Raw genomic sequence first — 11,829 nt, 5'->3', positions numbered from 1 at the left:
CATCCATCCATCCATCCTTCCACTCATCCATCCATCCATCCTTCCACTCATCCACCCATCCATCCACCCACTCTCCATCTACCTACCCACCCACCCGTCCATCCATTCAGCTGTCCACAGCTGGCTCCAGGGTTGGCATTGGGAAGGCTCTGCAGGTGGTGGCTAAGAGCACTGGCTGAGGGCCTGAGTTCTTTTGTGGCCCTAGGAGAATTACCACCTTATCTACATCTCTGAAATGGGAATAATAATAGCTCTAACCTTGTGGGGTTGTGAGGATTATGTGAGACGATATATGTAAAATACCTGTGATAGTATCTGGCATGCAATAGGCACTTGATAATTGTCAGTTGTTATTTTCTCTGAAGACCCATCCTGTTCTGCCCTTCCCTGGTTCTGGATGGTTGTTCTGGACAGGGCTCGAAGGCTACAAAGGTGTGGGGCATCAGAGGTGCAGGCTGGAGGCCCTTCCGCCTCCCATGGGGTGGGGGAAGTGAGCAGAATTGAGGGTTCATGTGGAAATGTCTTACTTTTGAGCCCCTCTGAGAAGAGCAGCACCGTCTGCAGTAACGTGGCTTTGCTCTGTTAACTTTAGGATGTTCTAGTGTCTGGATCCTCCCTAGCTGGTGCCTGGGAAATGGCAGCCACTGCTAACTCAGCCTTGAAGACTGTCACTTGCCCACTCAGCACCATTACTTAGAAGATAGAATTCAAGAGGTAAGATTAAAGTCACTGGTGTGCACCTGTGCATCTAATCATCCATTCTACCAAACACTCATCTACACTCCACCCATCCACCCACCCGTGCATCCACCCGTCACCTATGTCCACCGCCCAGCCCATCCACTCATTAGCCATTCCCTCCACCCATTCATCTGCTCAGCCATTCGTCCACCTGCCCTCCACCCACCTAACCCGTCCATCTATCTGGTCACCCCCATCCACCCACCCACCCATCTCTTAGCCCGATTTATCTGTCCATCTGCTCGACCACCCACCTGTGCACATATCTGTCTGCTCATTCGTTATTCCATCCATCCTCTACTCAGCTGCCTAGTCTTTTATCCTTTTATCTGGCCAGGGTGCATTTCCTGGGGGTCCCTTCTTTGCCAGGGCCAACTCCAGCTTCTCTGGGCCTCTGAGGTTGGTAGAGATGGGGCCTGGACAAGATCAACTCTAATATAGGTTAGAAAGTAGCTTCTGGCCCTAGCAGGGGAAGCCCAGGGCTAAAGAATCGTAAAGGGCTTCGTGGAAGAGGAGGAACAGGAGGGGGGCAGAAGGGGCATGGTGTTGTGGGGCCTGCAGGAGGGGAAGCTGGGGTTCAGGGCCTTGGCCCTGTGAGGAGGGCCCAGGGGGGAAAGGTTCCAGTGCAAGTTGCTTAGTGGGAGGTGATCCCTGAAGTGAGGAGGTGGGACAAGGAGGAGAGGGAGCCCATAAGTGGGTTGTTGGGACGGCTACTGCTGGGGCAGCTGGAGCCTAGCCCCGCCGGGGAGATGGCGTGCAACCTGCCCTCGGTGTCATCCCATACAAGGGGCAGTTTGCTGGGTGTTTACCCATCTGCGCCTGTCTGTCACTGACTGAAGGCTGCTCTGGTGGCATCAGCTCCCCAGCCTGCCCTCTGCATAGGCAGAGCGTGCTCCAATGGCCAGAGAGAGCTTTGGGGCAGAAGACACTGGTGTTGGCTGTGGGAATTGGGGCCGGTAGTGAGGGCCAGGGTACGAGTGGGTACCGACCACCATCCCCCACACATACCAGCATGTCGCCACAGCTTCTCTCATACAGCTGAGCCCACGCTTGGCACCGAGATCCTGCACTGCATTGATCCTGAATGTTTGCGGGCTGGGGGCCATGGCAGAGGCTGTCTGAGTCTCTGGTGGGGGGAGTTTGGCCTGGAGAGGTGGTCCGGCAGGAGAGGTCATCTTCTTCCCAGATTGTGAGAAACAGAGGTGCCGGCCCCTCCAGCTCTCCCTCTCCCCTCCACACGGGCACCTGGCTCTCACTGACCTGGCTGCAGCCCCCTTGCTGCCCCCGGGGTGCCCAGCACGTCCTCGCCTTTGGCTCCTGGCCCTGGCTGGTTCTCCGCTGGGAATGCCTCTCCTTGACACGCCCACACGCCCAGCCCAGCCTCGCCGTGGTCCCCCACTGTGGGCAGGGCCTGGCACGAGAGACGACCCTGCAGCCTGGCCTGGCCTGCCTCCCAGCCGTCTCGGAGCCTTGGTCTCCCCATCTGCAGAGTGCGGATCGGTTTCTCAGGCCCTCCTGAGAAGTCTGGCGGATAGTGACTGCATTAGGAAAGAGGCCGAGGCCGTCCTGGACGCAGCTCGATGAGTGATGTCTGCCGTGGGTGCGGGCCGCAGGGGAGGTGGAGGCAGGACACGCGCACACTCACACCCCGGCCTCCCTGGCACTAGTGCTCTCTGAGGGGTCTTCGATGGTGCGGCTTGATGGCAAGATAGTGGGCGCCACCTCCCACCAGATGGGCGCCTGCTCCATCCAGAGGTCAGGGATGCTGGCAAGGGCCCTTAAAGCTGCGCTTCGGAGTGCCAGCGGGCCCGTCTGCGTGTCTTGTCACCAAATGGGATTGCAGGGGCTTGAGGCCTGAGAGGAGCATGGGCTGGAGGGGCACTGGTTTCCCCCCCACCCCCTAGACTGGAAGCTCCACTTCTTAAAGGATGTGTGACCCTTGGCAAGTGACCCAGTCTTTCTGAGCTTCGGTTTACTCATTGGGAAAGTGGGGATAATAGTCACAGTGTTATCGTAGGGATTAAGTGAATTACTGTAGTAGAGCTCTCGGAGCAGCACCTGGCAGGTAATAAGCGCTCCGTAGGTATCGATTAACTGTGCTTGGGCCTCGGAGGCGTCCCTACCAGCTGAAAGGCCCTGGCAGGGGGGCTGCCCGCCCCCTGGTCCTGGTCTTCGCCCAAGCAGTGTGGGCCCCTCCGCCGTCCCTTCCGGTCAGCACTTTCTTAGCATCCGGGAATGCGGTCTCAGGCCTTGCCCTGGTCTCCTCCGGATGTCACTGAAACCTGAGGAGCCCAGAGCCTCGAGGGGAATGGGCACGGGGCATCCTGCTCCATCCGGAGGCACCTCCCCGTGACTCCTGGGCCCCACCCTCGGATCACGTGGCAGCCATCACCTGTCGGTCATCCTCTCTATAAGCTGCCAGCCCACGCCCGGCCAGTGTTCCAAGCAGACTGGCTGCCAGGAGGCTGCATCTCCAGGCTCGTGGCCGGCAGGGACCTACGACACTCCCAAGGGCTGGACCTGGCTTCGCCGTCTCTGGGGTATCCTGCCATCCCCGGGGTCAGCTGGGTCTGCGCTCCCCACGGCTTATTCTCCAGTGTTGAACCACCTAGCTCAGGTAGTTACTCCAGCGCCTCTCTCCTGTTCCCCTCCCAGAGACCCTGGGACCCCTGCTGGCCAAACTGGGTGTCTGCAGAGGACGCTTTTAACTATAGTCTTGGGCTACGTGACCTGGGACAAGTCTCTTTCTCTTCCTGCCTCGGTTCTCCCATCCATAAAATGGGGAGCCAGAGTCTTACCTGATCTCACCTGAGCACCCAGTTGAGCGAGAGCCAGCCTGGGCTGAATGTCCCTGGTTGAAGGTATTGGCTTATAGTTGTTACATTGAATCCTTGTGTAGCCTCGCCACACCTGTGTTCGTGCAGGAGTGTCCTTGGGACATTGGGCAAGTTGGTGGTGCCGCGGTTTCTACTCCTGTGTCCTCTTTGGGGTCTTCCTTTGTGCTGCTGTGTTCACCAAGTGCCCAGTGAGGGGCTCCCATTCCCCTAGTGCTTGGGGTCTCTCTCTCACAGTGGGATGGGGCTGTGGAAGGCTGAGGACCAAGACCCCGGGCTCCAACTCTGTCTCTGCTACTCAGTTTTTGGGGGACTTTGATCCGAGTCAGTTTCTGGCTCTGAGAAATGGGGGAGCGGGGTACAAACTTGACCTTGTTGACTTTCTCTGTGTTTTTAGAAGGAATGTCAACAGAAACGGGGGTTCCCAGACCTATATGACACCATCTGGGTAGCACCCAGGCGCCCAGCCCTGGCGGAGATGCCAGGAGCCATCGCAGCACCCTCGCCTGCCTGGTGCCCGGCCAGGCGAGGGCTGCCAGCCGCCGGGAGCAACGTGCAGGCTGCGCTCTCTGGCCTTTGATTCCTGTGATTCTGTTCCCTGCAGGCCTCAAGCTGCTCGGAGCACGGGCTGGAGCAGCCATGACCCGCTGGACGTCCCTCAAGGCCCCAGGGCCACACAAACCCACCCCCTGGGATCTGGTGTCCTCCCGCCGGCATCTGAGTGCCCCATCCCTGGCTGCCTCCTGCCAGAGGGCCTGGGAGTCTGGGGCTGAGCCATCTTCCCAGCTCAGTCCTGGGGGACCCCAACACCACCAGCTCCCTGCCTCCTGGCCCCGGCGGAAGCAGCATCCACCACTGCGGCCTCGGGCCTCGGCTCCTCAGACCCATGGTGAGGTGGTCACCTGGAGCAGCCACTGGGGGAGGACAGCAGAGTGAGGAAAGGCGTCCGCCGAGGAGCCTGGGGGCTGTGGAGGGAGACCTTGCGTTGGGCGGACGTGGTTTGAATTTCAGCTCTCCTGCTTAATGGCTGTGCGGCTCGGAGGGGTCACTTCTTCTGTTCAGAGAGTGGATGTAATCATGGTAGCTGCTGCGGTTGCTGAGAGGATGACCTGAGAGCATTGCTGATGTGTCTGGCCCCCTGAGAGGTGCCCAGGACCTCGCCTGTTCTCCCTGTAGTCCTCTCAGGCAGCGGTTGCTGTGAGTGTCTCGTCCCTGCCAGGCTCTGGGGCTCTCGCAGCACCGCGACTGACACCGACCCTGGGGATGCACCCAGTCTGGCTGGTCATTCAGGCTCCACTCCCACCTGTCTCCAGGTGTTTGGAGCAGAGGTCAGGAGTCGTGCCTTCTCCGAGGCCCTGGCTAGTGTGGACTTGGCCAGAAGCCTGTCACGCAGACCTGGGCTGAATCCCGGCATGGCTGCCTCCTGCCTGTGGGGCTCAGACAAGTCACTGCCCGTTTGTGAGCCTCCAGATCCTTGTCTGTAAAGTGGGGTGGCCCACTCACCCCTCCCCGGAGGGCCCCAGGGATCTGCAGGTGGCTCTGCACAGCACCCGGCCCACACTGCGTGCCCAGCCACCCTGGGACCCTCTCCTGGGGCTTCAGTGTCTTTCAGGCAAAGTGGCTGCAGGCGCTCAAGGGTCCAAGGCCCTGCCTGGCTGCGGCCTCCTGGTGCAACCGGTGGGGATTGGGTGTGCGAGGGGTCCCCGTGGGTGGAGAGGGGCTTGTCCAACTGCTCAGCATCCTGCCCGCCCTGGCGAGTCCTAGGTCTGCCCCCTTCCAGCCCAGCCCAGCCCAGCCCAGCCGAGGAGTCAGTGGCCACAGGGCTAGGCTCAGATGCCACAGCCTGGCACCGACAGGCACCGACAGGTGGCCTGTGTGTCCCACTGAGAGTGGGCTTTGTTCTGGCTGCCGCGGACGCCCTGCTGTGGGGCCTGCTCCGGTGGCCCGGTGTGCGCAAGCGTGCGCAGCAGGCTGGGCCTGGCCAGGTGCTCTCCACAGCGAGCCGGCAGCGGTGATGGGAATAGGTGATACTTTTGAATGCTCCCCACATGCTGGGGTGGTGGCCCTGCCGTCCTTGTTTAGAGAGGAGGAAAGCAGGGACCTGGGAGGAGGCGCTGAACAGCAGGTGGCCCCCGTCCTCCACACTGCTGAAGATGGGGAGGCCACAGGTGTGCTGTGCAGGTGCCCCAGGGTGTGTGGATGTCAGGAGGGTGGCAGAACCTAGCTCGGGGTATCCCAAGTGGGAGATGGCGGGGGTGGCAGGCTTCCCCGACTCCAGGCCCTGGAGTGGGAACAACAAGGGGTGGGACAACAAGGAGCAAAATAGAAAGCTCCCTGCCCTCGGGGAATGGCAGTCTTATGTTCCCATTATTCCTGTTGCCGGCTCTGTTCTGTCAGGGGGTCGGTGCTGTGGACTTTGGGCGGGGACCGGGGTGCAGCCTTCCTGGGGCACAGGAAGGCCTCCGGAGATGGCAGTGTTGGAGCCAAGGCCTGAAGGCGGCCAGGCAGCAGGAGGACAGCCGGGAGGAAGGCATCCAGGGTGGGTTCGAGGGAAGTCTGGGGGCCACGGGCTGCAGCAGGGTGAGTAGGAGAGGCTGCGAGGTGAGGTCCCGTGCAGTCCTGTGTGTCCCTGAGGGGACTCTGGCTTTGAGCAGAGGAGGGACAGGTTCTGACTCAGCTTCCACAGGTCCTCCATGGCTGCCTTGGGGACTGGGGGATCTGGGGTGGGCTGTCGGGGTGGCTGGAGCATTGGTCCAGGCAGGCAGTGACAGGGACTCAGGCCGTGAGAGGGGCAGAAAGGGCTACACCCTAAAGATATTCCAAGAGCAGAGCCCTGGGTGTCAGTGAGAGGTGTTCGGATGGATCCAAGGATTTTGGCTGGTACTGCTGGGAGGGTGGAGAGGTTGTTGTCCACACCTAGAAGGTGGCGTGGGCTTGAGTGAGGCCGGACCGGAACCCGCTCGTGGCTTGGTCAGGTGGAAGTGTCTCCTGGTCAGGGCTGGGTGCCAGGGTGGGGGCGGTGGAGTGGCCGGGGCGGAGGAGTGATGGGGCCACCGTCTTCTCTGTTGCAGACCCGCTGTCCTCTCTGTTGCAGGGGTCAGCCCGCCGGGAGCCAGCCTGGGGGCGAGCTGGGGCCCCCCTACCCCCGGGATGACCGCGGCCAGCCGGGCCAACCCCTACAGCATCGTGTCGTCAGAGGAGGACGGGCTGCATCTGGTCACCATGCCGGGTGCCAACGGCTTCGGCAACGGCAAGGTGCACACGAGGCGCAGGTGCCGCAACCGTTTCGTCAAGAAGAACGGCCAGTGCAACATCGAGTTCGCCAACATGGACGAGAAGTCACAGCGCTACCTGGCCGACATGTTCACCACCTGCGTGGACATCCGCTGGCGCTACATGCTGCTCATCTTCTCGCTGGCCTTCCTTGCCTCCTGGCTGCTGTTTGGCATCATCTTCTGGGTCATCGCCGTGGCACACGGTGACCTGGAGCCGGCCGAGGGCCGGGGCCGCACGCCCTGTGTGATGCAGGTCCACGGCTTCATGGCGGCCTTCCTCTTCTCCATCGAGACGCAGACCACCATTGGCTACGGGCTGCGCTGTGTGACGGAGGAGTGCCCAGTGGCCGTCTTCATGGTGGTGGCACAGTCCATCGTGGGCTGCATCATCGACTCCTTCATGATTGGCGCCATCATGGCCAAGATGGCGCGGCCTAAGAAGCGGGCGCAGACGCTGCTGTTCAGCCACAATGCCGTGGTGGCCCTGCGCGATGGCAAGCTCTGCCTCATGTGGCGCGTGGGTAACCTGCGCAAGAGCCACATCGTGGAGGCCCACGTGCGGGCGCAGCTCATCAAGCCCAGGGTCACAGAGGAGGGCGAGTACATCCCGCTAGACCAGATCGACATCGACGTGGGCTTCGACAAGGGCCTGGACCGCATCTTCCTGGTGTCACCCATCACCATCCTGCACGAGATCGACGAGGCCAGCCCGCTGTTTGGCATCAGCCGGCAGGACCTGGAGACGGATGACTTCGAGATCGTGGTCATCCTGGAGGGCATGGTGGAGGCCACGGCCATGACCACCCAGGCCCGCAGCTCCTACCTGGCCAACGAGATCTTGTGGGGCCACCGCTTCGAGCCTGTTCTCTTCGAGGAGAAGAACCAGTACAAGATCGACTACTCGCACTTCCACAAGACCTACGAGGTGCCCTCCACGCCCCGCTGCAGTGCCAAGGACCTGGTCGAGAACAAGTTCCTGCTGCCTAGCGCCAACTCCTTCTGCTACGAGAATGAGCTGGCCTTCCTGAGCCGCGACGAGGAGGACGAGGCCGACGGAGACCAGGACAGCCGCAGCCGAGACCGGCTCAGTCCCCAGGCCAGGCATGACTTTGACAGACTCCAGGCCGGCGGTAGCACCCTGGAGCAGCGGTCCTACAGGCGGGAGTCGGAGATCTGAGCCGCTGGTGGCTGAGATGCAGCATCCCCCCCACCCACCCCCGCCCAGGAGGGGCCGAGGCACCCCTCGGTGGGGCCACCCCCGGTTTGAGCAGGACCGGGGACCACGTGCCCTAGGTTGCAGACTCAGTAGCGTTTTAGTCGTTTTATGTTTCTTTGCAATGGCCTCAGAAGGTTGGTGGGAGAGTGGGCGGCCAGAGCGGGTGGCCCCTGCCCTCAGAGGCCAATGTAGGGAGGTGGCAGGGCGGTGGCCTCCTGGGGGCCAGGGGCTTCTGCCTGAAGACAGAGCTGCAGCCTGCCTGGAAGTGGCTGGGTGGTGGGCATAGCCTCTGCTGTGGGAGGCTGGCGGGTTTTTACCTTGGGGAGAAACACTGGGTTTCTCAACCTTAGCTTGGGTGAGACTGTTTACAAAAAAAAAAAAAATTAACATGCGATCGAAAAAAATTTTTTTTAATTCTTGGGGGGGCAAAAAGGACAATTAGAATTCCATGAGTCTGCTGGGATGCAGCAACTGGCTGGAGGCTCCAGAAGGTTCCCAAGGTGGAACTGGCCTCTCCCCCTGGGTTGGGACACAGCCCCCAGGGCAAGCTCGGTGCTCGAGGACCCGCACTTCTGATAGGGGCGGACTAGGTTCTGTTTGTGTTAGAAAATCCAAGACCATGTTAATGATCACAATAAAAGCTTTCTACTGTCACTGGGGTGGAGGGTGGGGGCTGGGAAGAAACTGGTTTGAGCTTTTTGAGTTTGACTTTGTACCTTAGAGGTGCGTCTCAGGGCCAGGTATGGGACCTGCTGTCGAGGGTTCACCCCCACCCTGATTCTCATGTTTTGCTTCTCTCTCCATTCTGCCCGGGGACCACCACCCCTGCCACGTGGGGGGCAGCTGGGAACCACAGGGGTGGATGGCTCCTTGGAAAGGGAAGTCAGGATCCCAGACTCAGAGGAAGTGGATCAGCCCCGTCCGCACTGGGCCCACAGCGTGAGTCGTGCCTTAGAGACTCCAGGTTGTCCTGCTCAAGTTGTTCCTGTTCTTCTTGGGCTCTCCTGCCCTCCCCACCTCCACTGCTGAAGCCCCTGCCAGCCCTCTGTCTGCCTTAGGAAGCCAGCAGTGCAGGGGGAGCCCAGGAGGGGCACAGGCGTCCCTGGTCTGCTGTCGAGTGGCAGAGGAAAGATCTTAGAGGACAGGGAGTGTAACCCCTCCCACCAACTGAGATGCTGGGGAGCGTCCCCTTGTTCAAAGCTGAATTGAGAAACTGGCTGTGGGACAAATGATTCCTTCCTGCCTCGACTCCAGGGCCTTTCCTGCACCCCACCTCCACAGTCCAAGCACTGCGGCTCCTTGTCAGGAAGAGGTTTGTGTCCTTGGCTGTTGGCTCTGCCGGCCCTGTCCTGTTCTTGGCAGCTGGTGGGGGCCAGGCCTCTGCTGAGGAAGCCCATTCTCCCTGAATCGGGCCCCTCGCGAAGGCCCGCGTCTCCTGCACCCTCCAAGACAGCTCAGAACCAAGAGGCACCGAGGATTCTCTGGCCCAAGAGGGGAAACTGAGGCAGAGAACACAGAAGGGGACATACAAAGTCACAAAGTGAGTGGGTGGGGTAGGGTGACAGGGAGGGGCTGCAGCCTAGGGTGCAGGCTCCCGCCTCTTCCCTCCTCCTCTTCCCCTCACCATGGCTGGAGGCCTCCCCCTGAGGGTGGGCCATGGAGGGTCTAGACATGGGCTGCCAAGGCTGTCAGTGAGACGGGGTTGGAGGGGGCCCAGAGACACCCCAACCCCCATGTCCTGAGGTAGGCCTGACTCCATGCCCTGCTCCAGCCTCAGACTCCCCTGGCATTTCTGCCTTGAAGATTCAGCTGGAGGCAGCTGTCACCTCTCAGGATCTGCTGGAGGGGCCTCAGCTCTTTCCTGCTCCAGGCCTGGCCCTTGCCCGAAGCCTGGCTGGCTCTCCCTGCCGTAGCCCTGGGCGCTGCGGGTGGAGGGGGTGCGTGAGTGCTCAGTGCTCATCCACCCCCCAGATGGCCAGGCTCAGGGAGGGGCGGCCCGGGCACTTGGTGCCAGAGTAGAGGCCTGAGCTCCGCACTGCCCTCGCGGGGCGGGTGGGCCAGGCTCCTGCTCCTCCCATCCAGAGCAGAGCCCCAGCGCCTCAGGTCCCCCAGGCCCGCTCCCTGGCCCTCTTGGCGGCCTGGTGCACTTGCCTCTCAGGCCCTGGTGGGAGAGCATCCTGACTGCCTTTCATCTTGCCAAAGGCAGGCAGATGCTGCGTTTTCAAACTCTTTTGCCCTCTTTTTTCCTTCCCTTGTATTTATTTATTTATTTATTTATCGCTTGTGCTAAAGACCAAAATAGTCTCTCTCTTTCGTGCACTTGAAGCGGGAGGGCGGATGGGAAGAGCCGAGAGCAGGAAGACTTGGCCCCTGGGGGAGGTGTGCGGGGCGGGTGTACAGGTGCACGCCCCCGTCGTGCCCGTGGTGGTGCAGATGTGCACATGCGGCTCTCCACAGCGCGACTGCGTTGGTGATACAGACACGTGATGTGTGTGTGTGTGCGTGTGCAGGTAGTTATGTGTCTGTCTGCCCACAGGCGTGTCTGCGTTCATGTTTTCTATGTGGGGGGCTGGTTCAATGCTCACCAGGCTGGGAGGCTAGGCACCCACCCCTCAGGTTGGATGCTGGCCACAGACGCTGGCGCGGTTGGACCCGACAGCCCCACACGTGGCCCGATCTTGCACGTCGGTGTGTGGATGGAGCTTTTGTTCCACGGGGGAGGCCTCTGGAGGTGAGCACGTGTGCCTGGGTCATGTGTGGGCGGCCCTGTGTGTGTCTGTGTGAACACATGTACGTGTGCGTGTGTGCGGCCCTGGCGGTGTGCATCCGTGTGCAGCTTGGGCTTGCTGCTCAGAGCATGGTGGCCGCCCCCCCGAGCTTCTGCTGGTGCTGTGCCGCCGGGTCCCCACGCGACAGAGGGTCCTGGGGGGCAAGGAGGAACCACCGTCGGGAGGCCCCTGCACTGGGTGTCTGCCCTGCGTGAGTCACAGAATGTCAAATCTATTTTAAACGGTAAAACCGGAGAATTTTCATGTTACTTTCAATTCATAGCAGTATCTAAAGACTTAGGTGATGAGACTAGACCACATTAAATGCATTTCGATCTCTTTGAGGCCCATGGTGTCGAGATGTGTGTCTGAAAGCCTCTTGCCCCACTCGGCTGCGTGCCAGGAGTCCTGGGGCTTCCTCGCCCTGCGCTGGGCGGTGGGGCTCCCCGGGTGACGGTGGGGTGGGGCGGGGCTACCCGGGCTGGGGGTGGGGAGAGGGACGGTGCGCAGGTGGTCTCCCTGTAGCACACGGGCACCTGTTCCTGCAGTGTCGCGCCCCTGTCGGCTGCTCCCGCCACCACACTGCACCCCCCAGACTCCGATCTGATGCGGAGGCCTAGCCAGGGTAGGAAGCCCTGCTTCAACCAGGGTCGGGGCTGAGGAGGAATTTCAGAGTAAGTCGGTGTTGTCTCTGCTGAGATGACAGCCCACAACGTAAGCTGGGGGTGGGCTGGGGGGGCGCGCACAGCCTATTTTCAGGAACTAGACTTTCATCTATACCGGGGGCCCAAACTGGGATCCCCGTGGTCTTCTGCCAGAGGCCCTCGGGGAGAGAATTCCTCCCTTTGCCCAAACGATTTCCACGAGTGGGAAGTTCTCCACAACTCTGTGTCCCTCATTCTCCTGGACGTAGGTGAGGATTCCAGACGGCCCTGGATAAGGAGCCCTCCAGGCGTTGGCGGAAGTGGTGCCCTATTCCCAGTACTCCTTGAGGC

The 11,829-nt window shown here is 61.0% G+C and overlaps 1 protein-coding gene across 1 annotated transcript in view; it reads left to right on the top strand.

The window, feature by feature from the left end:
- The window catches only part of KCNJ12 (potassium channel, inwardly rectifying subfamily J, member 12), a 36,966-nt gene extending 28,442 nt beyond the window's left edge, over positions 1-8,524 (top strand). The window contains exons 2-3 of the mRNA XM_012651409.1: positions 593-714; positions 6,670-8,524. Coding sequence (XP_012506863.1) covers positions 6,726-8,027 — 1,302 coding nt within the window. The 5' untranslated portion in view covers positions 593-714; positions 6,670-6,725 and the 3' untranslated portion in view covers positions 8,028-8,524. The remainder of the gene's footprint in view (positions 1-592; positions 715-6,669) is intronic.
- The last annotated feature ends 3,305 nt before the right edge of the window (positions 8,525-11,829 follow it).

Source organism: Propithecus coquereli, unplaced genomic scaffold (genome assembly GCF_000956105.1).
Source record: "Propithecus coquereli isolate 6110/MARCELLA unplaced genomic scaffold, Pcoq_1.0 Scaffold355, whole genome shotgun sequence".
NCBI classification, from domain to species: domain Eukaryota; kingdom Metazoa; phylum Chordata; class Mammalia; order Primates; family Indriidae; genus Propithecus; species Propithecus coquereli.
This window is presented reverse-complemented; position numbering and strand designations above follow the sequence as displayed.